Source organism: Chenopodium album, chromosome 2 (genome assembly GCF_948465745.1).
Source record: "Chenopodium album chromosome 2, dcCheAlbu1.1, whole genome shotgun sequence".
NCBI classification, from domain to species: Eukaryota; Viridiplantae; Streptophyta; class Magnoliopsida; order Caryophyllales; family Amaranthaceae; genus Chenopodium; species Chenopodium album.
Genome location: NC_137835.1, coordinates 83135580 through 83163272, shown reverse-complemented (window position 1 = coordinate 83163272; position 27693 = coordinate 83135580). Strand labels below are relative to the sequence as shown.

General features: G+C 34.4%; 1 protein-coding gene and 1 pseudogene across 1 annotated transcript; one reads left to right on the top strand and one right to left on the bottom strand.

Annotated features, from left to right (window-relative positions):
• Positions 1 to 13790: 13790 nt before the first annotated feature.
• On the bottom strand, positions 13791 to 15441 carry LOC145590774 (uncharacterized). The gene is made up of 2 exons (XM_081647176.1): positions 15070 to 15441; positions 13791 to 14279 (listed from the first exon to the last, which is right to left on the bottom strand). Exons 1-2 carry the CDS (start codon positions 15408 to 15410, stop codon positions 14210 to 14212), a joined length of 411 nt encoding a protein of 136 aa, XP_081503302.1. The 5' UTR covers positions 15411 to 15441; the 3' UTR covers positions 13791 to 14209.
• A 9354-nt stretch (positions 15442 to 24795) lies between these two features.
• LOC145577877 (putative E3 ubiquitin-protein ligase ARI8 pseudogene) lies at positions 24796 to 27358 on the top strand (annotated as a pseudogene).
• The last annotated feature ends 335 nt before the right edge of the window (positions 27359 to 27693 follow it).

Here is a 27693-nt window from a genome sequence, read left to right as displayed (position 1 = left end):
TGTAAAAGATTGTTAGGCTTAATTTTAAATTCATTCATGATCTTCAAAACACGACTTAAACTATTCATACGAAGTATATTATACCTTATTCCCGTGTGAATAAAAGATTATACATAGTATAAAAGTTGTTACGTTTATCTCTATGTGTACTATATAAGAAAATGAATCATTTGCTAGATTCAATTTGTCGCATTTGATTAAATGAGATAAAAAAAAAATATGACGTAATAATAAAAATGAATTGCAATTTCTTTATGTTAACCAAACAAATTAAAGCAATTTAGTGATACAAAGGTAGTAATTAACTTTCTAACCAATGCAACCAACCAACGTACTACATACTCTATGTTGACTACTCATAAAGTCGTAATTTTATACGAAATCTTTAAAGGTCCCTAAAAATGCAATAAGTTTTAGATCAAAGTATTATTAGCTATTATTGAAACCATAAATTAAAGAACCCTAGAGGGCCTAGGCTCAAGTCACTCATTGTTATTGATCATTATTTGCCTCTACTTAAAAATACTCATGAATCATGATATATAGGGTAGAGTACTCGAATAAAACAATAACTTCATAGAATCACAAGGTGTAGTTGCCCCACTATGAACCTATTAATCATTGAGTGGTCCCTAAACCCTTGATTTGGTTTAATGATATAAAGATATGGCTTGATCATCATAATTAGCTTAATCATCCATTATTGTTCAATTGTGCTGCTTGAGAACAATACACCACACTACCTACTATATATGGAATAAAATACTATGCAATCTCGATCTTTGTATTTAGCCCCTAAATCCATATTTACTTCGGAGAAGAGTTGTTAAAAGAAATGTATGTATGTAATATAAGGTATTTAATGTACAGGTAAAGTTGTAATCTCCATAAATAGAAATAGAAACGAGACAATTTAATGTTTTAATGACGATTTTAAAAGTGACCTGGATAAACAATTAGTAAAATAATATGTGAATGTGTGATTGTGATTGCGTTTTAGAGGTCATAATATATGTCACCTACTCACAATCAAAATATTAATATGTGAATGGTATTCAATTTTTGGATCGTGCTGATGTTATGCAACATACATGTATAGTAGGAGTCATCTTATTAATTAGTACGAGGGCTAGTTAGCACTTACGCGCATACATAATTGCATATATGTGACCATTCACGTGGTAGGAATGTAGGATCATTCACATCTCCCATTTTCATGCATTTATATGCACGTGATTATCACTTTAAATCATGGACCAGAAGGGGACTGTTCTACTCCTATACCAAACCAGTTTTTAATAGGCCTGAGCAAAACTATCTGATTATCCGAAGATCCGATCCGCACCCGATCCGAAAATTTAGGGTAACCGATCCGAAAACATTTTCGGATCGGATAACCGATCCGTAATTTCGGATATCGGATATCGAAAATTTGAATTTCGATTATCCGAATATCCGAAAATAAAGTCGGTTATCGGATTTCGGATCGAATATCCGATCCGATATCCGAAAATTACTTTTTTTTTACCCATATTTAAAGTTCAAATATTATCCATATGCCCAACAGTCCAAGCCCAACAAAATCTCAACTTACCCTAATTTCAAATCCGCCTCTTTGCTCTTTCTTCTCACTTTCTCAGTTAGTCTTTCAGTTTCTCACTCCTCTCTTAGTCTTCTCTGAGTTCTTCTCAGTCTCTCCTCTCTACTCCTTTTCTCGATCTCCGACCACCTTCTCCCACCAGAAGCGGCGCCTCACTCATCCACCAGAAGCGGCGCCTCAGATCACTCATCTACCAGAAGCGGCGCCTTACTCATCCACCAGAAGCGGCGACGCCCCTCAGTGCCCTCACTCCTTCACGGCTTCACCAGAAGCGGCGCCCCTCACTCCTCCACCAAGGTAATTAACCGTTTTCCTTTTCCTCTTTTGAATTTTTGATATAATTTATTATTTTAATTAGTTAATTTGGTTTTCAAAATTCTATTGTTCTGTTCTTTTGCTTCTTCTTGATTTTTAGGTTCTATTAATCTATTGTTGTTGATTAAATTTGGGGAAAACGTTAGACATATGATTATCTTATGATTAATCTATAGTTTAATTTCTGCATCTTTTTTGTTTTTATTTATCTTATGATTATCTAATATTTTGATCTCATATTTTGTAGAGTTGTTGACTTGCCGTATGCTCATACTTTGTTGAATGTTGATCTGCTATCGGTTTCCGGCGTTGATGACTTATTTTTTAGTATAAGATAAAATGCATGTATTGTTAACTATTTGGACATTAATGTATTTGGACTTTAAATTTTCTTTGTCATATAATTTGTACTTTTGTAGCAGTTATCTAATTAGTTTTCATTTTGGCAAATTGGCAGCCATGGCAGGTTATTTGTATTTTGTTATTTTATTATTTTGTTTTTTTTTTTCTGAAAATTACTAAATTAGCTGTGGACAATATTTCCAAGTCCATTTTTTTAATAGGATAATTATTTTAAATAGGATAATTACACATCTATTTTCTCTCTCTTTATTCAGGTTGTGAGTAACATGAGGAGAAAATGGGAAAAAAAATAATTCAATTTTGCCATTTAAAACAACTCGTAATCAAAGTAGTCAAATATAGGATATCCGATATATCCGATCCGAAAAACTCACCTATTGAGTCGCCTAATATTTATAAGGCGACTCGACAGGGTTTCGAGTCGCACCTTATGTACAGGTGACTTTGAAAATCTAATTTAAACCACCAAATAAGTCGAATTATAGAGTCTCATGCATATATGGGGCGACTTGTTAACTTATCAAGTCACCTCATATATATTAGGCGACTCGTTAGGTGCTTTGTTGATTTTAACCCTAACTTAACAAGTCGCCTAATAAATATGAGGCGACTCGATAGGTTTATAAGTCCCACCTTATGTACAAGTGACTCTAAAAGTCCAACTTATTGGGGGTTTTTTGTAGTACTGATTATTGACCTGAACCCAACCCGACTTGAACCGAAATTGACCCAAACCCGTTTTAACCCGTCAAAACTCGAATTTAACCCGACTTGTTACTAATCTGACCTGAATTCAACCCGACCCGTTCCTAACCCGACCCGAATTTAACCCAACCTGTTACAAACCCGATACAAAATCAATCCGACTTGTTATTAACCTGACCCAAATTCAACCAGACTTGTTATTGACCAACCCGAATTTTACCAGACATATTACAAACCCGACCAAAAAAATTCAACCCGATCTGTTACTAACCCGACTCGAAATCAACACGACTTGTTATTAAACCGACCTAAATTCAACCCAAACTGTTCCTTACTCGATTTCAAATCACCTAAAATACAATTTAGACCACCTTATTATTGTTTATCAAACCATTTTGTCTAGAGAGACCAAGTCGGTTCAGACTAGCAAAAGAAAGGAGCATCATCCTCAAATTTAAGAGTTAAATATAGTATATATTTGTTGTATGGTCAAAGGAGGTAATTATCTTCCTAAATTATAGACTATAGTTCCCTAGTATATTGTCATATTTATTATAGTAAAAGGAAATAATTAACTTGATAAAAATGATAATTATCTATTTATAGTTAGTTGAATTAACCCGAATATGACCTGACTTGAAAATGACCCAACCTGATTGTAACCTGCAAATTATTGACTTGAACATAACCCGACTTGAAAACGAGAATGACCCGACTTGGAAATGACCCAACTTGATTATAACCCGCAAATTATTAACTTGAACCGAAGCCGACTTGAAACCGAGAATGACTCGACTTAAAAATGACCCGACCTGATTATAACCCGCAAATTATTGACTTGAACTGAACCCGACTCAAACCCGAGAATGACCCAACCTGATTCTAACCAGCAAATTATTGACTTGAACCGAACCCGAATCGAAGACTCCAAAAATTCTCAAAAGCGTGGATATAGCCTTTAATTTTTTTTATTTTTTGACTTTTTTCTCCTAGATATAAAAATTGCCGAAATGTTTACGATAGTCTTTATTACCCCCCGAGAGTTCAATTAGATGGGTGGAACCATCCAATTTGCCTTTAAACGGTCAATTTACCGGTTTACAACTTGCGCCGATTTCATTAATTCAAGCCTACCACGAACACTTATGACAATAAATAATTATCATATATGGTTCCAAATGACATTATATGACCCCGAGACGTATTACCTAAAATTTCAAGACTTTTCAACACAAGGTCACGAAACCTCCAACATTTCTAAAAAAGCGTGGATATTAGACTTCAATTTTTGAATTTTTTTACTTTTTTTCGCCTGAAAGTAAAAATTGCCGAAATGTTTACCATGGTCCCTAATACTTTTCTGGAGTCCAATTAGGTGGGTAAAACCATCCAATTTGCCTTTAAACGACCAATTTACTAATTTACAACTTATTTCATTAACTTAAGCCTACCACGAACATTTATGACAACATATAATGATCATATGTGGTTCCAAACGGCATTATATGACCCCGAGATTTATCCCTTAGAATTTCAAGAATTTTAGACACCGGGCCCTGAAACCTCCAAAATTTAGCAAAATGCGTTGATATTAAACTTCAACTTTGGAATTTTTTGACTTTTTTTAGCTTGGAAATAAAAATTGCCGTAGTGTTTACAATGGTTCTTAATACCCTATGGGAGTCCACCTGGATAATGCAACCATCCAATTTGCCTTTAAACAGCCGAGTTACCGGTTTACAACTTGCACCGATTTTATTGATTCAAACTTACAACGAACATTTATGACAACAAATAATTATCATATATGGTTCCAAACAACATTATATGACCCCAAAATGTATTCCCTAAAATTTAAAAAAATTTCAACACCGGGCTTCGAAACCTTCAAAAATTTATCAAAAAGCGTGGATATTAGACTTCAATTTTGGAAAATTTTGACTTTTTTTCGCTCGGAAATAAAAATTGCTGAAATGTTTACCGTGGCCTCTAATACCCTCCGGAAGTCCAATTGGGTGAGTGGAACCATCCAATTTGCCTTTAAACGACCAATTTACCAATTTAGAAATTGCATCGATTTCATTAACTAAAGCCTACCACGAACATTTATAACAACATATAATGATCATATATGGTTCCAAAAGTCAATATATAACCCCGAGATGTATTACTTAAAATTTCAAGACTTTTCAACACAGGGTCACGAAACCTCCAAAATTTCTCAAAAAACGTGGATATTAGACTTCAATTTTTGAATTTTTTGACATTTTTTCGCCCGAAAGTAAAAATTGCCAAAATGTTTACCATGGTCCCTAATACTTTTCGGGAGTCCAATTAGGCGGGTGAAACCATCCAATTTGCCTTTAAACGACCAATTTACTAATTTACAACTTGCAATGATTTCATAAACTTAAGCCTACCACGAACATTTATGACAACATATAATGATCATATGTGGTTCCAAACGGCATTATATGACCCCCGAGATTTATCCCTTAGAATTTCAAGAATTTTAGACACCGGACCCTAAAACCTCCAAAATTTAGAAAAATGTGTGGATATTAAACTTCAACTTTGGATTTTTTTTTACTTTTTTTCGCATGGAAATAAAAATTGTCGTAGTGTTTGCAATGGTCCTTAATACCCACTGGGAGTCCACCTGGTTAAGTGCAACTATCCAATTTGCCTTTAAACAACCGAGTTACAGGTTTACAACTTGCACCGATTTTATTGACTCAAGCCTACAACAAACATTTATGACAACAAATACTTATCATATATGGTTCCAAATAACATTATATGACCCTAAAATGTATTCCCTAAAATTTATAAAAAAAAAAAATCGACACCGGGCCCCGAAACCTTCCAAAATTTCTCAAAAAGCATGGATATTAGACTTCAATTTTGGAAATTTTTGACTATTTTTTGCTCGAAAATAAAAATTGCCGAAATGTTTATCGTGGCCCCAAATACCCTCCAGGAGTCCAATTGGGTGGGTGAACCCATCCAATTTGCCTCTAAACGACCAATTTACCGGTTTACAACTTGCGCTGATTTCATTAACTCAAGCCTACCACGAACATTTATGACATCATTTAATTATTATATATGATTTTAAACGGTATTATATAACCCCGAGATAAATCCCTTAAATTTTCAAGGCTTTTCGACACCGGGCCTCGAAATTTCCAAATTTTCTCAAAATGCATGGATCTTAGCCTTCAATTTTGGAATATTTTGACCTTTTTTTCGTCCGGAAATAAAAATTGCCGAAATGTTTACCATGGTCCCTAAAATCCTCCGGGAGTCCAATTAGATAGGTGGAATCATCCAATTGTTTTTTAAACGGCCAATTTACCGGTTTACAACTTGCACCGATTTTATTAATTCAAACCTACCACGAACATTTATGATAACATATAATGATCATATATCGTTCCAAACGGCATTATATGACCAGAGATGTATTCCCTAAAATCTCATTGCTTTTCGACACCGGGCCCCGAAACCTTCGAAATTTCTCAAAAGCGTGGATATTAGCCTTCAATTTTAGAAAATTTTGACTTTTTTCGCCCGGAAATAAAAATTGCCGAAATGTTTACCGTGGTCCCTAATACCCTCCGGCATTCCAATTTGGTGTGTATAACCATCCAATTTGTCTTTAAACGGCCAATTTACCGGTTTACAACTTGCACCGATATTTCATTAAATCAAGCCTACCACGAATATTTATGACAACATATAATGATCATATATGGTTTCAAACGAAATTATATGATCACGAGATGTATCCCCTAAAATCTCAAGTCTTTTCGACATCGGGCCCTGAAACTTACAAAATTTCTCAAAAAGCATGGATATAAGCCTTCAATTTTGGAATTTTTTGATTTTTTTAACGCCTGGATATAAAAATTGCCGAAATTGTTACCATGGTCCCTAATACCCTCCGGGAGTCCAATTGGGTGGGTTTATCTATCCAATTTGCCTTTAAACGACCAATTTACCGGTTTACAATTTGCACCGATTTCATTGAATAAAGCCTACCACGAACTTTTATGACAACATATAATGATCATAAATGGTTCCGAACGGCATTATATGAACCCTAGATGTATCCCCTAAAATTTCAAGTTTTTTCGACACCGGGTCTAGAAACCTCAAAAATTTCTCAAAAGCGCGGATCTTAGACTTAATTTTGGAATTTTTTGACTTTTTATCTCCCGGAAATAAAAATGGATGAAATGTTTATCATGGTCCCTAATACCTTATGGGATTCCAATTGGGTAGGTTGAACCATCAAATTTCTCTTTAAACGACTTGTTATTGACCCGATCCAAATTAAACCCGACTTGTAATTGACCCCCGTCCCGAATTTTACCAGACCTATTACTTACCCGACCCAAAAATTCAACCCGATCTGTTACTAACCCGACTCGAAATTAACAAGACTTGTTATTGACCCGACCTAAATTCAACCCAAATATTCCTGCCCCGATTTCAAATCACCTTAATGCAATTTAGACCACCCTATTATTGTTGATAAAAGCATTTTGTTAGGAAGACCAAGTCGGTCCAGGCAGCAAAAGAAAGGAGCATCATCCTCAAATTTAAGAGTTAAATATAGTATATATATTTGTTGTATGGTCAAAGGGGATAATTATCTTCCTAAATTATAGACTATAATTTCCTAGTATATTGCCATATATATTATAATAAAAGGAAATAAGGATATTACATTCTACCCAGGGGCGGAGGTACGGGAGGGGCCGGTGGAGGCCCGGCCTCCCTGGCCCATCATGGCAGCCTAGTTTTTTTAATTGCTGGCACCCATAAGTTTTATTGATAAGTGTAAATGTTAGCTCAAAATAAAAGCAAAGTTGGGCTGCTTAGTTAGTTTGAGGAGGATATGATAGTGTTTTATTGTCATGACATCACGAGATCAATCCTTAATCTATAGTTTTTTTTGGCTTTTTTTACTTCCTATCATTTTAAATGTATGTATTTTGATTTACAAGGTTTTTTTATTTTTTTTTATTTTTATTTTTTATTTTTTTTTATATATATATATTTTTTTTTTATTATTTTTTTTTTTATAAATATATACATATGAAAATAATGTGATTTCTTCTACTTCTTCTCATAGTCATTTCTTTCCTATTTTTCCAATTAACTTTTTTTTTTTGAATAAAAACTTACTTTTTAATATAATACCATTTTTTATTAGTATTTTTTTCTTAAAAAACCTATATACATATAATATGATCAAGTTTTGACATTGGTATTTAAAATTTCTAATAATTGCATTTATTTTTTCCTAATAGCTCTTAACAGTTTTTTTTTTTCTTAAAAAAAAAATTTACATAAGAATCGCCCCCCGATTCTTAAATTCCTAGCTTCGCCCCTGATTCTACCTATCTATCATAGTAGCGGAGCCCTCTCATAGGTGAAAATATGCTAGATAATTTTAACTAGGCTAGATAAGTGACTGTGATTTACAAATAATACTTGGTAATTGGTATATGTTTTTCCCCACGCTTTCAAAGTTATATAGAGTGCACTGAACAGTGAACATGCACTTTCTTGCTGGTGGGTTATGGACTTATGGACTTATGGGCTTATGGGTTGTAATTTCTAAGATTAATTAAAATAAAATGAAATGAAATGGGATTTCCCCATAAAATTTCCTGCAAACCATCATGCATACATGCCCACATTCTCTTAATCCCATGCATGTCCTCCATGATTGTTTATTACGTACTTACTACTTTTGTTCCCTTTTCATCATTGTTATAAGTACTTCTTTCATGTATAAACGTTTTTTCTATTTGAGTATTATTTTAACCGATGATCGTCCATTCAAAATATATTTCAAAGGCGTATGGAGTAGTATTAATTAATTTGACTAGCTAGTTGTTTTTTTCTTCTCAATTCCCACATAACTAGTACTGTACTATACATATATTATGTAAGGTTTAATATAGAAACTTGGTACTCCTCAATTTGACTATGTTTAAAATTATTTGAAATAGTTGAACTCAAATTTAACTTCCAAATTCAATCAAGTTCACAATAATTTTTTTTTTTTTTGTAAAAAAAAAAAAAAGTGAAAATTGGCCTCCACTAATTAACAGACTTTGGTAAAAATAAAAAAAAGACTGCAGAAGCATCATCTATCTCTGACTTTAAGAATTGGAGAGGTAAAAATGTACTGTAAAAAAAATAAAAATAAAAAATGGCAGTGTAATTAATGAGTAAAGTTGATGGGCCAAAGTGATGGGCCTGACTTTAATTCTGAAAACTCAGAGTGAAGGGCTTCTTTTGGGCCGCTGACACACCATATTGTTAGCACGGTCACAGGATACTTACTAATTACTATGTCTGTCGCTGACATAAGTTGCACGCTTTCAGAATTTTTTATTTTTATTACTTAAATATGCAATCATTTTTGGTCCATCCTATTTTAACTCGATTTCCCAATCTTTCTTGTTGGGAGGTAAAGCTCCTTTCTATGGTGTTGTCCATGCTAGTGAAATTAATAATATTCCACTTTTTTTTTGTTTCATCATCATAAAACTTGTTACATTGATATAGTAAGCAATACGGATTATATATAAAATAGGTGCTATTGAATATAAAAAGTTTTAATCATCTCAAGTTAGGTCACATCATAGTCATATATACTATTACAAATAAAGTTTAGTTTCATGTATATGATATATATGATGATTAATTTATGTAATCTTATTAACCTTTATTCTACCCTACCATGATTTGCTAATATTTTACATATGATAATTAACAACCTTAGCTTTTATCTTACATAATGATAACATAAAATATAGCAACATGACATGCGAACTCTATTAAAATAGAACATGCAATTTAATTTATAAACTTTTTTGTATTAGTCCCCTGTCCCTTTTAATCTCATCTATCAATTTAATTATACTATAAACCCAACCTTCATATTACACTTAATTATTTGAATCAATGTCTATGTCCTCTAACATATCCATATTTATGTCACCTATATATCCAAGCTTCGCATATTAGCTAGGGAAGACGGAAGATGTATAAAGCAACAAATTAACAAGCATGTAGAAAAAACCATAAAAGAAGTTAATACTACATCCGTTAACATTTACATGCACTTTTGGGATATTATTTAAGAGACATAAAATATTTCAAAGTTGCAACTAAATGTTAACGGAGGTAGTACATTACTTTGCATTGGTTCAACAAAATCAGTGAAAAGCCATCAAAATCAAAGAAGTTTAGCTAGGCGAGTACAATTAAAATATAAAGTATTGCCAAAAAGAGGAACAACCAAGTAAATTGATCCAACTACCAAATTTCACCAAAATGACATATGCAAAAGCCTATAAATCAAACAAACAAACAAACTATTTGCAAATTAAATGCATGCAATATTTTTTCACTATTACATTAAATTTTACTTTCCTACATTACATTAGCTTGATTATGTAACACGGTATCAGAATATCTGCAATGTTACAGTTGAAACAAAACAAAAGCACACGATCGATCGAACTAAAGTTTAACGTACGTATATACGTAAGCCAATTTTTAAGGTTGAATTTGTAGTATCAACTCGTTACTTCCCAGTTCCCACGTGCATGCATGTACTATCTATAAATATATACTGTTTTTTTATTTCTAATTATAATATATTGAGGTATATTTTTTGAACTATAAATTCTTTATTTGCCCAAATTTAGTCAACAACTATCTTTGATTCTTTGAAAGGTACATTGTGTTTTAAGGTGGTGCATGTTTGGTTTGGCTTTTTTTTTCTTACTACATAAAACTTTATTCTAATATTTTCACTCTATAGTTTCACTAATAAGGTAAAATATAACATGAGGTGAAAAATATACTAGAGTTTTGGGTTATGTTATGGGTGATGTATAGTCTACATCACATGATCATGTAATAGTACACGTGGACCATGCATATAAATAATTTTTTTTTTTTGGGGGGGGGGGGTAGTATCTAGTGGTGAAAAAGAGGAATTGGTAGCTAGGGTTAGGCTTTGCTTTCCTAGGATGAAATTCTAGACGTACCAATATTAATTGTATTGCATGTTGTGAAATTTTGATTAGTATGAGTAGTGTAATCACTTGATGAATGACTGAATTGACATGGGTCTCTATTTATGTCCTTTTGAGTTGGTGTGTGGTTGTTGACATAATAAATACGAATTGAGCTAGTAGTCTCCAATTGATCTCTATAAAGAAAAGGAGAGGTTATATGCTTATTAGTGTAAAATTTTCTATATGGATAAGTAATTACCTATTTGCGACTTGCAAGGGTATGGTGACAATATTTAATTATTTATCAATTACATATTATGAGCAATTTAAAAAATAAATTAAATTGAAAAAATGAATAAGGATTGTGGGACAAAGAGAGTATTGCACTACGTTATTGGATCTACTTTGTACAACATTATGATATACGAAGTATGATTTAAGTAATTGACAAGTGATTTGATTAAGTAAGGCTAACAAATAGTGATTGTGAAATACTCGTACTTTTAATAATCATGCATGCAAGAGACTATATTTAAGTCAACTCTATAAATAAGACACGTTATAAGGGCACATGTTAGTTATTGTTAGACGGACAATAAACAATTTTATCGTTTTTAGAGAATTCTTCTCCTAATTAGATTGCCATGACATTGCATAGAATGCATGGGAAAGAGTAGTCGAAAGCAATTAAAGTTGCAGATTAGAATTGATTAATGACGTAAGATATGACTAGTGTTGTGAAAGCTCCATGGTTTGTTTTCATCATTTCATGTGCATCAACCTTAACTTTGTCACACCATTATTGTTGTCATTTTCAGTCACCCCCTATTGTGGATCTTGTCGACTAGTAGTCGTGATAGACTTGCTATATACAGCCAAGGAGAAAGTGGTGACTATTACATTTAAACTCTCTCATTCTTCTTTTCAAGTTTCAAAATAATTACGTTGCGTAATCATTTTAATTAACTTCTTTTCGAGTGTTTTACTATTCATTACACTGTATTGACGTTGTAACTTCTTAATTAACTCCAGGCTCCAGCCATGTACTTGTATTAGTCGTCTATATCAATATAAAAGGTGAGGTAGTAGAATAGTAACATCGCTTTCTGCCTTAGATCTTTGGTGTCTAGGGATCAAATTTCAAGGGGCTTATTATAGATATTTTTCATATATTTCCCATCAATTGAGTCCCCTTTTTCTTGTAAAAGAAAAAAGATTTATAAATGAAAAAATTTACTCAAGAAAAGGAAAGTTAAAAATGAAAGCAAAGTTGCAAACCTTAAATTATTTTTATAAAATTATCAAAGACCAAGTTTTAACAAATTAAAATGTTGTATTCAAAGATCTATATACGACACAATTTAAATGAGCAGGCCGAAAAAAATACTACTTGAGAATTAAGATGAAGTCTGTTGCATGACAGAATGTTACAGCCCATTGGGCCTTATCTCTTCCAAATCCAAGAATGGACATTTTGATCCACATGAAGCCCAAATTGGGATATCATTGACACAGTAACTATTTGTGAACTCAGATCAATCTCACAAGTTTCACAATTCACAATTGAAGACATGTTGAAATGTTAAATCAAATGTTAAGGTAATTGAAGACATGTTGAAACATATTTTTATCTAAGGTACATAAGACTACAAATTCATGCAAACTATCAAACTCAACTATGCAAGCAAATGCCTTATCATAGACAGCAAAAATACTACTCGGTAGTAAAAAGAAAGCAAGCTAAGCAGCAAAAGAAAGGTCAGCAATAACAGTTAAAGAAATACAGAAATTTAAACCGTTACCATCTGAAGCAACAAACCTTGGTTAGTTCCATTGCAGCCTTATATGATATTAGCGCAAACAATAACTCACGCCATCTGCAGGTAGCATTCGAATATAGGTAATTCACAGTAAGTCATAACAGATCACATAAGAAATGGAGGATAATGTCCCTCCCAAAGAATTTCTGCAGGTTCAATATCATGGGATGGAATAAACTTGGATCATGAGGCATCTTCAGATTACACATTTACATCAATTTACTACAATTTATCCTAATAGTGAGAGCATTATAGCTTAACTTATACAGATTGACCTCTATAATATTGGTATGTAGGAATGTACATTTCAATAGGTACTTTATATTCTGCTTGACCTCTATCAATTAGTTTTCATACATGCATACCGAAATGTACTACACATTAATTCACTTATGCGGAGTACATAGCTACTAATCCACTTAGCATCAGTTCTTCAGTACAGCATCCCATGCTAAGCATGCAACAAGCAAACATGGAAAAAGCGCAGCACAAAAAACCTTAAACATAAGGGTATGACAGGCCACTTAAATGTATCACATGCCCTGTTTTTGTTATGGCCTGGGCTGCTTCTGCTAGATTGCTAGAAGCACTAAATTCCTCACACTTATAGGCAAATAGAAAAAAATGTTGGCTGCCTAAACTCGACTAAAGAGTAAAGAACGCTACTTGCAAGTTACAACACATGTTCTATTTGAACAAAACAAATCAAAACTTAATGAGATTGGATTACAGGAGACCAGTCAGCAGCACAAACATAATTGAGATTAGAGTAATTAAATAAATTGCACAACTGGAACAGTATACTATAGATTATACTGATAACTTACCGTCATTCCGATCATCTTATTATTACTTTTATATTGATATTAGAGTATTGTTGTGATCAGAAATTATTATCCAATAAGTAATGAACAGAACAAACAAAGTTCATACTAAAGAAAAAAAAAAGCCAACTAAAAAAAGTTACTCTAAACATGCGTGATCATTATTCATTCAGCTTATATACATTTATTTGAAGAGATTACTTAAAAAAATCATAAGTACACAAGTTATGAACAACCTTCTAGCTTCTATGCTAAATCAGAAAACTATCTGTAAAAATGTCTGGAATAATAAAAAAAATCAGACAAGAACTACTAAGATGTACAGAAACGTACAAACTATTAGTTCCTGAGAAATAATTTGTCTAATTATTAAGAAAATTTAAGTTTTTAAATCTCTAAACTGGAAAGTGCTAGCTGATCCCAAAAACTTGAAAAGCTTGCCACTTCCAGAAGTAGTTTCTAATTTACCCCGACAAGCTAGCCTAGGAAGCACCACGCTTCCCAGACTTCAGCGAAGTTTTGCTCTCTTCATTCCTCAGTCTCCATTGGTGATATGTGAAGTCTATCCTTATTAATCTGTTTCGCACGACATTCTATGCTGCAAAAGGCTCCAAAGTTGCTGTATGTGACAGTAAATGCAGAAATTTTAAAGAACAAAGCAATAAAAGTAATATTCTTAGGGCGTTGATAAAAATTTTGTTTCTCATATACAATTTGTACTCCGTATAAATTAGCATACAAAACTTGTTAATTTTACGTCTATTTCTAGTGCGAATTACCGATTTATAAAATCCTGAGTAAAATTTTCTAAACATTATTATTTCTTATAACTAAGTATTGTTGAATGGCAAAGTAATCGAATTTCTCAATTAAAAAGCATAATTTGTAAGGAAATAACCTCTATTCAAAAAAAAAAAAAAAGTAAAATTATAATGGCAATATTATCAGTCAATGAAATAACCTAAGATCTTAATCCATACAAAATTTGCTTCAACTACGAATTCTAACTATCCCACCTTCAAATTTACGTCTTTATTATTTTTCAGAACTATTAAAATCTGCTTTCAGTTTTCCTTCACTTAATTATTTTTTTATTTTTTTGCAAAATTTTATGGGTACAATTCATTTTTTTTTTTTTTTCACTTCAATTAGCAGAACATAAGCACGCATAATTAAGCTGAAACTAATGCATACATACTAATAAACCAGGAAAACAAAGATTTAAAAAAAAAAAAAGCAAATCAAGAAATCTATCTTAAAAAAAAAAAATCACACCATAATTATAAAAAAAAATTTGACGAATTATATTCCATTATATTACTCTGTAATTCCGTATGAAATAGATATAAAAATGAAAAAAAGAAAAAAGAAAAAGAAAGATTGCGAACCTGTACATATAAATTGCCGAAGTACTTTCGATCAAATTCTTACAAAAGAAACATTTCATAAGAAATTCACCAAATGGCATTTTACTCTGATCAAATGGTTCACGTGTTGCCGGGACTATCGTGAATATTGACGGTCGACTATAATCCGGCGGATTCCTCGGAACTATCGCCGGAAAATTATTTTCAGGGAGAATTGTCATCGGAACAGTAGTAATCTCCGGCGAAGGTTGCGGCGGGGGAGGAGGAGGAGGATGAGATTCCGGCCACATTGCCTCGCCGGAGAAGATGGAGGTGTAGCCAGAGCTAGATGATCGACAAATACGAGATCGCTTTGCCGACATTGTTGAAATTAATAAATTGAATTAGGGAATTCGGAAATTAGGGTTTATAAAAATTGGGAGTAAAGAAGAGATTCCGAGATTGAAAGAAGAGAAGTTTGGTAAAGGCGTCAAGCTCAGTTATTTATAGGCTACTGTGGACCCTACTTTTTTTTTTTTTTTTTTTAATACTTTCTCCGTTTATTTAATTTTTGGAGTATATATCTCCCTCCATTATAAATTACTCGCAATAAAGGAATATTTTATGTCTCACAAATAATGTCCCTTTTGTTGCGAGTAATTCATAACGGAGGATTTATTTTTGACGGGCTCTGTTCTTTTTATATTGCATCATAAGGAAGAAGAAAGAGATAGAAAGGTAAAAATACAAATTTGTCCATATAATTGTAGATATAACTAAAGAATAAGCCGTTAAAATGTAAGGGTATATAGGATATTTGTAATGTGAATATAAATATTTTCTATTCTAAAATGAATATGGTGCAATATTTCTGAATCTTTCTTAAAAGGCGAGTGGTGCAATATTTACGAAACGGATGAAGTATATAGGAGTAATTATAATTTCGTATAGTCATTTTTTTTTTATCAGATGATTAAATCAGAGTACTCGTCTAGTCGTCTTAGACAATTATGCTGATTTTTTGGGCTTAATTTGCGGCAATTTTGGTGATTAAAAGCAGAGTATAGAAAGTGAATCACATTGTTTTGGGAATGAGTTTTATTTCCATGTTTAAGAGATATTTTGAGATTTTTCTAAACAAAGATTCTGATTCTTTTCCTAATTATGTTTTAGGTTGTTTGCAATAAATAAATAAATGAAAAAGTTGGCAAAAATAATCTCAATTTTCATGTATTTACTTTAAATAATCCGAATTTAAGAGTGTATTCACTTTTATTAGTCCCAACAACCGGTCACTTGCTTGATCAATCCATTAGAAGATTTAGAACAGGTTTCACGTGATTGATAAAATAAAATAAAATAAAATAAAAAAATAAAATTTTAAAAACATAGCCCTTACTTAGGCTATGTATAAGAAGATCAAAAAGGAAAGATTGAGTAAAAATTAACATTAATTACACCGATCTACGCATGATTTAGTCATGAATTTCCAACTTAATTCCATTTTGGAAAATATATTTAATGCTTATACATAATAGAAAGAAAAAAAAAAAAAAAAAACCCAAACCCTCCCCTAGCCCTTGCCACCCACCCAAACCTTTGCAGATTGGCAACCCAACCACCCTTAGCACCTCTAAACCTCTTGAAATGGCCACTCCTCCGGTCCTCCCCACTTTTGCCCAAAAAATTACTGCCCCTGGAAACCCCACCACCTCTCTTTCCCAGCCACAAAACCCAATCATCTCCGTCCCTCTCCCCATCCATGAAACCCTGTCCCTCTTCCCTTCCGCAGCCATGAATCCCCCTCCATCCCTGAAAACCCTTCAAAAGAGGCATATAAGGCGGAGGAAAAGAGTAGTTTTCTGGGGGTGGGGTGGGGATTATGGCGGTTCCGATCGTGGGTTGGGGAGGGACCTAGTTTTGGGAGGTGGGGTTTGGGGATAGGGGCGGTTTCTGGTGGTGGCCTGGGGAGGGTGGACTATTGGAGGCTAGGGGTGGGGACTTGGCTGCTTTTTTTTTTTATTTTTTTTTATTATTATTATTTTATTTAATTTTATATTTGACCATTGACTACCTATTTAATAGATTACTGATATGCTCAACAAATTCAATTATTTAAAAATGATCCAAAGTTGAGATTATTTAAAGTGTATACGTTAAAATTGGGATTATTAATGCAAATTTTTCATAAATCAATCTATAAACTGTTTTTTTTAATGCAAAATTGATAAATAAATTGTAGTTGTATTAATTTTTTTTTTATTCTATTCAATTCTATATATAAAATAGTGAAAATTTTAATTTAAAATAAAATTCTAAATAACACTTTTGTCATAAAAATATATCAAAATTTCGCTTGCTTGATCTTATATTATGTGTAATACATAAATACATACTATGTACTAATGTATTATTGTCATCTAAGGAGCGCAACACTTCGCATTTGGTGAAAATTAGAATACCGAGTATCGCTGTCTTGTGGTTGACTTCAAGATCCGAGTTTATATGTTAGTTAGTGATATCTTGATATTATATGACAGCGATGATACACATACACCTTAGCTGCTCATATCAAAAGGGATTTGTGAAGAAGAATTGACATTTTAAACCTTCATATAAAGGGCAAAATCTAAAACTACCCTAATTGACAAAAGCAAAGGATAGAGAACTCACCCTCCCTAAGCTTATAAATATATATCGCCGCATCTAAACTCCTTGTTAGGCTACCTCTTTCACTCATCGACTTGTTTCATATAAAGCTTCAATTCTCCTCTCTAGCCTCTCGCTCTTCATCTATCTTCACCCCAATTTAATTTCTTTATCGAATTTTTGTGGGAAAGCAAATCAGCAGTTTGCAGAAATTACAAGGCAACTGGTAATCTTTCGTTTCCTTTTTAAATATGTTTTAGTTCATTTCTTAAAATCATCCTGACTACTTTTAATTAAATTACTTCAGTTGAGGTAAAAATATATATATATATTTTTTTTAATTTTTTTTTTATACTTTAACATATGACCATGTCTCTAAACAATTTAATAATTCTTGTAAAAAATTATTAAGATTGTCCCATTTTCCATTATATCAAGTCATATTTTTGTCGAATCAATAGGTAAGGGTGCCAATTTGGATAAAAAATAAAATCCAATCCAATTCAAACTAAATTATTAATCTGGATCAAAATATTTTAAATCGAAATAGATCGGTTTAGAATTTTTAAAAATATCGGATTTTGGGATCAATCACATAAATGGGGATTGGATCCAAATTAAATTAAAGTGAACAAACGGTGGCCTGGAGTATTAAATAAGACCATTAGGTTTAAGAAAAATCTAGTAAATTATTGGCCTTAATATTATTAATAACCACAAAGCTTTGTCCTTAAGGTTTAGTGATGAAACAAAAATCGTCTCAAGCGTTCACATGAAGGGTAAAATCTGAAACTGCCCTAATTGACAAAGGCAAAGACATTAAGCAACCTATTTCACTCACCGGTTTCAAATAAAGCTTTAATTTCCCCCTATTTTTCTTTCTACCTCCATTTGTCTCCACCCTCTTGTGATTTTTTACATCAAGTCCTTGAAAGATAGCAAATCATCAACTTCGAAATATTATTAGGCATCTATCTGGTAATCTCTATCTCATTCATTTTCCTTTCCAAATTTGTCGTAGTTCGCTTCTTAAGATCATCTTTTGTTTAATACTAAATTCAATTTTGGAAGAGTAATAAACAATATTTTTTAAAACCTTTTGTTAATTATTTAGTACTTTATAATATATGCATGACCATGTCTCTTAATAATTTCATCCTTTCAATTGAAAACTAGAAATTTATTTTCGTGTTGGTGTGCAATCTTTGGATTGAATCCGAGTGAATCCAATCCAATCCAAATTGGATTAGTAATATGAATCAGATTATATGAAAAACAGATCATCAGAGATGAATTGAGTTTTTAGAAAATCAAAAATTTGGATCAGATTAGATTGAAAGGTTTAAGACCTATATTTCACGAACACGAATTTTTTCAAGAAGTCTAAAATTAATTTTAAAGTACTAACTTTAATGAGATAGGAAAAATAATAAGCTAATCGAACAAAAGTATATTAAGTATCTTTATGCATAGTTCGGGATTGTACTAATTTACACTAATTTGTAATTATCGGTATTTTCATTACTATTTTTTTTTTATCAAAAAAGTCATTTCACCCAAAAAAAAAAAAAAAAAAAAAAAAAAAAAAAAAAAAAACATACATTTTGTTTTCTCTTAACTTTCACCGTCTACTTTTTGACACAATACTTATTAACATTGAAATTTATATAATATTAATAATACATGGTCAAAGCATAGAAAAATGATCAAGTAGGTCAGTTATTCGGGAACGCAGTGAGTAGTTTATTTTATTTCGAAATTTATTCTGGAGCGCATTGTGTAATTTAATTCTAACTAGTATTTAATTTTAATCGGGAAGCTTCATGTCGGATTGGACTTAGCTTTCAAAACCGTATTTTGTTTTGGATTTAAGTATTTAATCCAAATCCAATCCGAACACCAAATTAAAACCCTTATTGATAAGTACAAAGCTATTTGGTAAATGGATTTATTATTCAATTACACTTTTGTATTTGGTATATAAACTTGATTTTGAGTTTTTCTTCCAAAATATTTTCAATTGAACGTTTATACTCTTTACATTTTTTTTTTTGGTGAAAAGAGAGGGCAAGCCCAAACGAACAAAACAAAGACAGAAGACTAACAAAGCAAACAGAACAAAATAAAAAGCAACAAAAAAAAAAAAAACAAGTCACACGAACTAAGCCTTGTCTTGAGGAACAAGCCTAGCTCTCGCAACCCCACTCAAATCCTCCAATAAAACGGCACTAAGATCCTCCGGGATCGCCTTAAACAAGACTAGTTTTTGCTCCGAGGTAACGCCAAAATTAGCTAACTAGTCCGCAGCCCGATTCGCCTCTCTATAGCAGTGAGATAATTCCACTTTCCAACCTTCACGAGCAATCATAGCCTTACATCTTCTTATTATGTTAATAAAAGGAGAGTTAGCCGAGCAAGGCTCAACCAACATTCGGATTGCAAACTCTGAATCAACACGCACTTGAACCAATCTATGCCCTGCATTCCAAGCAATTGCAAGCCCACGCATAACCCCAATGAGTTCAGCTTTATTGTTAGAGCATATGCCGCAATTGGTAGCAAAAACCTCGAAAATTTCTCCATCACAGCCCCTTATCAGCCTTCCAGCACCTGCCTTACCCGGATTACCCTTGGAAGCTCCATCGGTGTTAAGGCAAACCCAACCCAAGCATGACAATTCCCATCGAATATACTTCTCTACCTTTCGACCAGCCCCACCAGGATTGAACAAAATTGGATTCTCCATAGCTCTATTGATGTCCAGCACTCTTTCCATAATATATGCTCCTTGGTCCGGGGGAATACTTGGAGCTTGACTGAAAATCCTCTAATTCCTCCAATGCCATAGGCACCAACAAGTAACCATGAAAGTTACCTTTCTAGCTTCACCATCGAGGGTTTGTCCAGTCTCAATATTAAACATGATCCATTCACTACACTGCATCGAGTTGTAGATCATATTATCATCCCAACCCAGCCTTCGCCAAACCATTCTTGCAGCAGGACAGCCCATAAGAATGTGATTCACACTTTCATCATTCGCACCACACACTCCACAGCGAGGATCATTGGTCATCTTTCGAATAAACCTCATAGAATTAGTCACGAGGCGATCTCTTACTGCCAACCATATGAGCATCTTAATTTTCTGTGGCACTCGAGCTTTCCAAATAGCCCTCCACCGTACCCTTGGCTTTCTCGATTAGGAATTTCAACTTGATTGCGGATAATTTTAATGGCCGAGGAAATCGTGAAACTGCCAGACGGGTTCCCATTCTAGTAAAGACTATCGATAGCCTCTTCATCATTGAGAACTTCATGAGAGGCTATCAATTCAAGCACCTCATCATTAAAAAAAGACGCAAAAATCTCATACTTCCAACCCGAGTTTGTATCCCAATATTCTCGAACAGGATCCTCCAGCATGACTGAAGGCGGTTTTGGGTTGGCTAGATCATACAAAGTGTCCTTCGAGGCCCATCGATGAGTCCAGAAAGCAATCCTATCTCCACCTCCCACTGCCATATTGACTCCCTTCTTAAGAATATCCACATTTTCCACAATACCTTTCCAAACATTAGAAGCATCTGATTTAGCTTTGAACATCTCAAGGTCATACCTACCATCGCAATATTTGTTGCGCAAAATACGGGCCCAAAGTGAATTTGGTTCCGTGAGCATTCGCCATCCCAGCTTGGCTAAAAAGGCTGCGTTTGCTTGACGCATTGATCGAAGTCCCAAACCTCCTTCACTTTTTGGTTTGGTAACCGTTTCCCAAGCCACCAAGTGAACCTTTCGATGTTCATCATCCCCACCCCACAAGAACCTCCTAGTCTTTTTATCAATTTCATCACAAGTTGCTTTAGGAAGTTTAGTAGTCTACATAGTAAAATATGGCACCGAAGATAAACAAGCTTGAGCCAAAGTGCATCTCCCCGCAAGAGAAAGAGTCTTCTGTTTCCACCTAGCCAACTTCGAATTAATATTCTCAATCAAGTATTGGTAGTCTTGCTTTGTGGTTCGACCATTAATAGTCGGCACACCCAAATAACGGCCCAAATCTTCTGTATAAGCCATTCCCAAATTGTCATAGATTTCTTGACGAACCTCACCATCAGTATTATTCGAGAAAAAAGACACAAGACTTCTCATAACTGACCTTACTACCCGAAGCTCTACAAAATCTGTCGAGACAATTTTTCATGCACAACGCTTGATCAACTGAGGCTTCACAAAATAAAATAAGGTCATCGGCAAATGCAAGATGGCTAATTTCCGGTCCCTTTATACACGCTCTCACTGCCTTCCAACCTCCAAATTTCACCTCATGCTCAATTAGTTGGGCCAATCTCTCCATACAAATCACATAAAGATAAGGAGAAAGTGGATCTCCTTGACGAATACCCCGACTCGGAGTAAAGCTGGAAGTTGGCTCACCGTTCCAAAGAATTTGTAACTTTGTGGAAGTTAAACAATTCATAACAATATCAACCATGGACTGCGGCAATCGTAACTCCATAAGAGATTCCCTAATAAAAGACCACCGGAGTCGATCATAAGCCTTTTCAAAATCAATCTTCACAGCCATAATACCACGTTTGCCTTGTTTCTTCCTCATCGAATGAAGCATCTCTTGGACAATGATGATATTATCCGTTATTTGACGCTTGGGCACAAAACTACATTGCGTCGGAGAGATAAGAGTCGGGAGAAGCGGCTTCAATCTATTCACAATCACTTTTGTCACAATCTTATAAGTGATATTGCAAAGCCGAATTGGCCTAAAATGATTTGGTTTCTGAGGAGAAGCCATCTTAGGTATTAAAACCAAAAACGCATCATTAAGGCCCTCAGGAAACGCCTTCCCATCAAGCACATCCTTCACCAAGTTAATAACACTCGGAGCAACAAGATGCCAATAATGCTGAAAAAATAAGGGTTGAAAGCCATCGGGCCCTGGTGCCTTAAATGGTTTCATCCCAAAGAGAGCACGCTTAACTTCACTTCCAATAAAAGGTCGAGAAATCAAATCTCGATCATCAGGTAAAATAAGAGGAAACTGGTCCAAAAGTAAACGCTCCCTTGTGAAACTACTCTGCTCCTCTTGAAATAAATCGTTCCAGTAGCTCACAACCAAATCTTTTACACGATTCGGGTCAGACACCCAAACTCCATTCGAATCTTGTAATGATTCAATATGATTTTGCCTTCGACGGATGATAGTGGAAAGATGAAAATACTTTGTGTTTCGATCCCCATCTCGAAGGCTATCAACCCTTGATTTTTGAAACCATAAAATCTCTTCTTGGTTCAAGACTTCATCCATCTCCCTTCTCAACTTCATTTCGAGCTTGATGAGATAACGATCCCTCCCCGCTGCTAATCTCTTCTGAACACCCTCGAGCCGTGCCCATAACTCTGATTTCTTCCTAAAAATATTGTGGAAAATTTCCTTATTCCAAGATGACAAAAAATCCGCAAAGGTTCGAAGGAAAGGAATTATAGGCAGATTATTATCCCATCTCGAATGAACAAATTCATCGAATTTAGCATGGTTCATCCACGCGGCTTGAAATCTGAACGGTTTCAAAGAGGAAGGGATTGGAGCAAATCCGGTGGTGCTAATAAGAATAGGGCAATGGTCACTTCTAGATTTAGGGAGATTGCGCAAAGCTCCTTCATCAAACCGAACTCTCCACGACTCGTTCACCAAACCTCTATCCAATCTAGCCGATTTAAAGGTTTCAACTGAATTTCCTCTAAACCAAGTATGCGCAGGCCCCGAGCAACCCAAGTCAAACAACTCGTTTTTATCAATCCATTCAGCAAACGCATTGCATCTTCGAACAATCTCAGCCCCTCCAACACCATTTCTTTCGTTCATAGATGTCGTCTCGTTAAAATCTCCCGCAATTAGCCATGGACCCGAGTAGTTCTGTTTAATTTGGTCCAAGGCTTCCCATAAATCGCGCCGAATAGAGCTGTCCGGGCTTGCATACACAGCTGAAAACAGCCACGGTGCTTCTCCATGTTTATTGATCTCCACCGAAAGATGTTGTGTGTGGCTTCCATAGCCAACAACAGATACTACTTCAGTCCTCCAAAACAGCCATATACCTCCAACGAATCCCTGAGCTTCAACCCGCATCTGACCCGTAAAACCAATACTATCACACACTCGTTGGGCTTGCTCACCACTTAAGTGTGTCTCGACCAATGCTAAAACCGTAGGCTTATTAATCCGAACTAACTCCCTAATGAGAGTTACTTTATTTCCCGCTCCCTGAACATTCCACACCATTATTTTTATAGACATATTAAATTCTGGAAAAATAGGGAATCGGTCATAAACGTTCAAAGGAACGTTAGGCATGAGTGAGAGATACGCTTCCCTCAGCGCTCTCATTGGACCGTCCGTCACATACGGAATCTGAAACGTAGCCATCATATCCGGTGGATTGTGATTTGGTGGCAAGAAGCTTGTTATACTCTTTACATGACTTTAGTTGTCAAATGTCTTAGCATAAAGCTTGTTTATTTGTTTTACCTAACATATACTAACTCCATCTCCTAAATAACGACTTATTTGGACTAATTTTAGTCCCCAAAAAGAATGACCCATTTGCATTAAAATCCCCACCAATTTGCAATAATATTTGTGCAAAATTAGCTTCCCCATATAAAATTTTGTTTCTCAATGTATTTAATATTACTTTCTCTCTCTAATTTTTTTCAATCCCCATGTAAATTTATCTTTCCAATATACTTTTACTTCTTTTTATTTAACTTTTTTAATACCCGCAAAATCAATCCAAATGTGTCGTTCTTTCGACGTATGGAGTAGTGATTTTGTCCAAATCTATTAATGTTATATATTGTACATGGTCGATTGAGCAAAGTCTTGGTACGTGGCAAAATTAGGGTATTATTTTTTTAGTAATATTTTTTAGAGGCTTGTTTGATAATAATCCCAAAAGTTGTTACACAATCCTTTATAAAATAAAAGATCAAATTTTGCAACTGAATTCCACCTAAAGTGGACTTCTTCATTAGGGTTTATTTATTTATTTATTTATTTATTTATTGTATATATTTTTTTTTCACAGTAACGAATCTACTATGGACTACTTGAGTGACTATGACTCCAATGAAGACGTCTACGAAAGCAGTGAAGATTACTCCGGCGACAAGGCCAATACAAACTACACCATCTTAGACGAAGCCGAGATTCGACGTCGTCAAGGTGATCAAATCTCTCATATCTCCTCACTCTTATCACTACCCAATGATCAAGCAAGCCTTTTGCTTTATAAATACAATTGGAAGGTTGATAAGTTGCAAGACGATTGGTTTGCGGATGAGCACGTTGTTCGTGACAAAGTCGGGCTATTGATCAACGATAAAAACATTGACAGTAAAGAAAGAGATGATATTTGCAAGATTTGTTACGACGAGTTGGAATCTGGAAACAATCGATCTGTCTCGTGTGGACATAAGTTTTGTGTTGTGTGTTGGAAGAGTTACATAAGTGTGTCTATTGACGACACGGGTGCCGGTGTTTTGTCCCTGAAATGTCCGGCGATTAAGTGTCAAGCTGCTGTGACTCGAGACTTGATTGTTGAGTTGGCGTCGAAAGAGGAGAAGGAGAAGTATGATGAGTATTTTGTGAGGTCTTTTGTGGAAGGAAGGAAGAATACTACAAAGTGGTGTCCTGCACCGGGTTGTGACAAAGCTGTGGAATTTGTGGTTCAAGAAGGCGGAATCCATGGGTATGATGTTACTTGTTTGTGTTCGAGTGCGTTTTGTTGGAATTGCGGGGAGGAGCCTCATAGACCGGTGGATTGTGAGCTTGTTGCGAAGTGGACCTTGAAGAATTCATCGGAGGCTGAAAACACTAAATGGATACTTGCGTATGCTAAGCCTTGTCCCAAGTGCAAGCGCCCTATCGAGAAGACTGTTGGATGCAGTCATATGACTTGTTCTGCCCCTTGCAGGTAAGATCTCCTACAATTTTTAATCTATTTTTTTATACGGAATAATCAATTTTGGTTATGTAGTCGACCCCCTTTATGAGTAAAGGCTTTGATTGATTGACTGGCCGACTGACTAATATTATGAAAGACTTTAGTAGATGTTAGTTATTAGCATGTTTGATACATCTTAAGAATAGTAAAGCTAAAATATGAGGTTGAATCTTATCTACATTTCTGTCTTTTATTGTTGTATTTTATTTTAGAAAATCGAAGTATGTAAATTTAATTGTACAACTTGAATGCCTTGATAGTTGACAGTACAAATAATCTGAATATAGATCATTCGTTTACACCTAGAGATGGATGGTGTTACTAATAGTTATTATTTTTTGGAAAACCTAAGTAAATTATATACTTATAGTGGGTTACAGGGATTTTAGACTAATTAGACTCTACAATTGTGAATTTAGAAATTAATGTTTTGAAATTAAAATATGAAAAGAGTTAAGTTTGATAGTATAAAGCTTTTGGTTGATGAGATGGTCCTTTAACATGGTATCGGAGACAGCGTGACCTAAGGTCACGAGTTCGAAATGAATCTCATCCACCCCCTACTTTCAAGTGGAATATTAAGCGCTTGGTATGAGAAAGGACTCATGCAGCATGCATCCACACTTCTAGCCCAAACGGGCTCTCGTGTATGGGGGCGTGATAGAGTATAAAACATATTCTTGGGCCTCAAGTCCTCGACCATCAGCTTAAGCTTTTGGTTGAGTTGGTCCATTGATAGAAGTGAAGGAGTAATAATCTTTACGCCTAGTAATTTGTTTAGTTGATTTGCATCATATGAACTTTGATATTTATTTGAAAGTGTATAATGTATGAATAATTTGTGTAGGTTTGAGTTCTGTTGGTTGTGCCTAGGGAATTGGTACCAACATATGGGGTGCAACAGATTCAGTACAGAGGATAGAGATATCGATGAAAGAATGAGGAAAATTGCTCAATTTACTATTAGAAGATACTCACATTATTACGAAAGGTGGGCAAGCAACCATAAATCGCGACAAAAAGCCATGGATGACTTGAAAAGAGTTGAGGAGGTTGATCTGAACAAGCTGAGTGGCAGGGTGAACACCCCTACAACACAGCTAGAATTCGTCGTGCAAGGATGGAAGCAAATCATCGAGTGTAGGAGAGTACTGAAGTGGACTTACGCGTATGGGTACTACCTAGAGGAGGACAAAAAGGAGGACCAAGACTTTAAGATAAAAAAGGAATTGTTCGAGTTTCTGCAAGGTCAAGCTGAGACTCAGCTTGAGAGGCTTCATTCTTGCGCTGAGATAGAACTGTCTCCTTTCCTTAAAGATGTTAATGAAGACGACGATGATATAATTATGACCAACCCTGATGATATGGATTTTAGTAAGTACCGCATTAAGCTGGTTGGTCTGACAAAGGTAACTGGTAAACACTTTGAAGAGTTGGTGAAGGCGTTGGAGAATGGTTTATCAGAAGTGGTTCTGGATCGGAAGATAGGGCGCAACAACAGCTCGAAGAAGAGAAAGGATTCGGCTTCTTCTTCACAAGGTACTCAAGATTTTGATTATGATCCGAATATGGTGGACGACTCTTGGGAGTGTGATCAGTGTACCTTCATTAATATAGGCACAGCTACTGCGTGTAGGATGTGCTATAGGTTTGATTGAAGGTTAATGTCTGTTTAAGTTACTAAGCTAGTACCATTTACAAGACATGGGATTATGGTTTATTTGGTTTGAGGTTGTTTTTTTATTTGCTTGTTTTGAATTGGAATTTGTGAACAAAATGTCACAGGATTATGATTAATTAAGTTTCGTTTTAAACTATTGTAATTTCATGTGTTTGTCTTTGTGTTTTTTTTTAATTGATTTTTACATCCTTTTGTTAGGAGATTTTACTCTCCAGCAGCTAATTAAGCTTAGGGTGCTGCACTCTTCTGCATTGTAGTTTGTGGCCATCTAAATTGAATCGTTGGAATACAAAAATTTACTTAAATCAATTT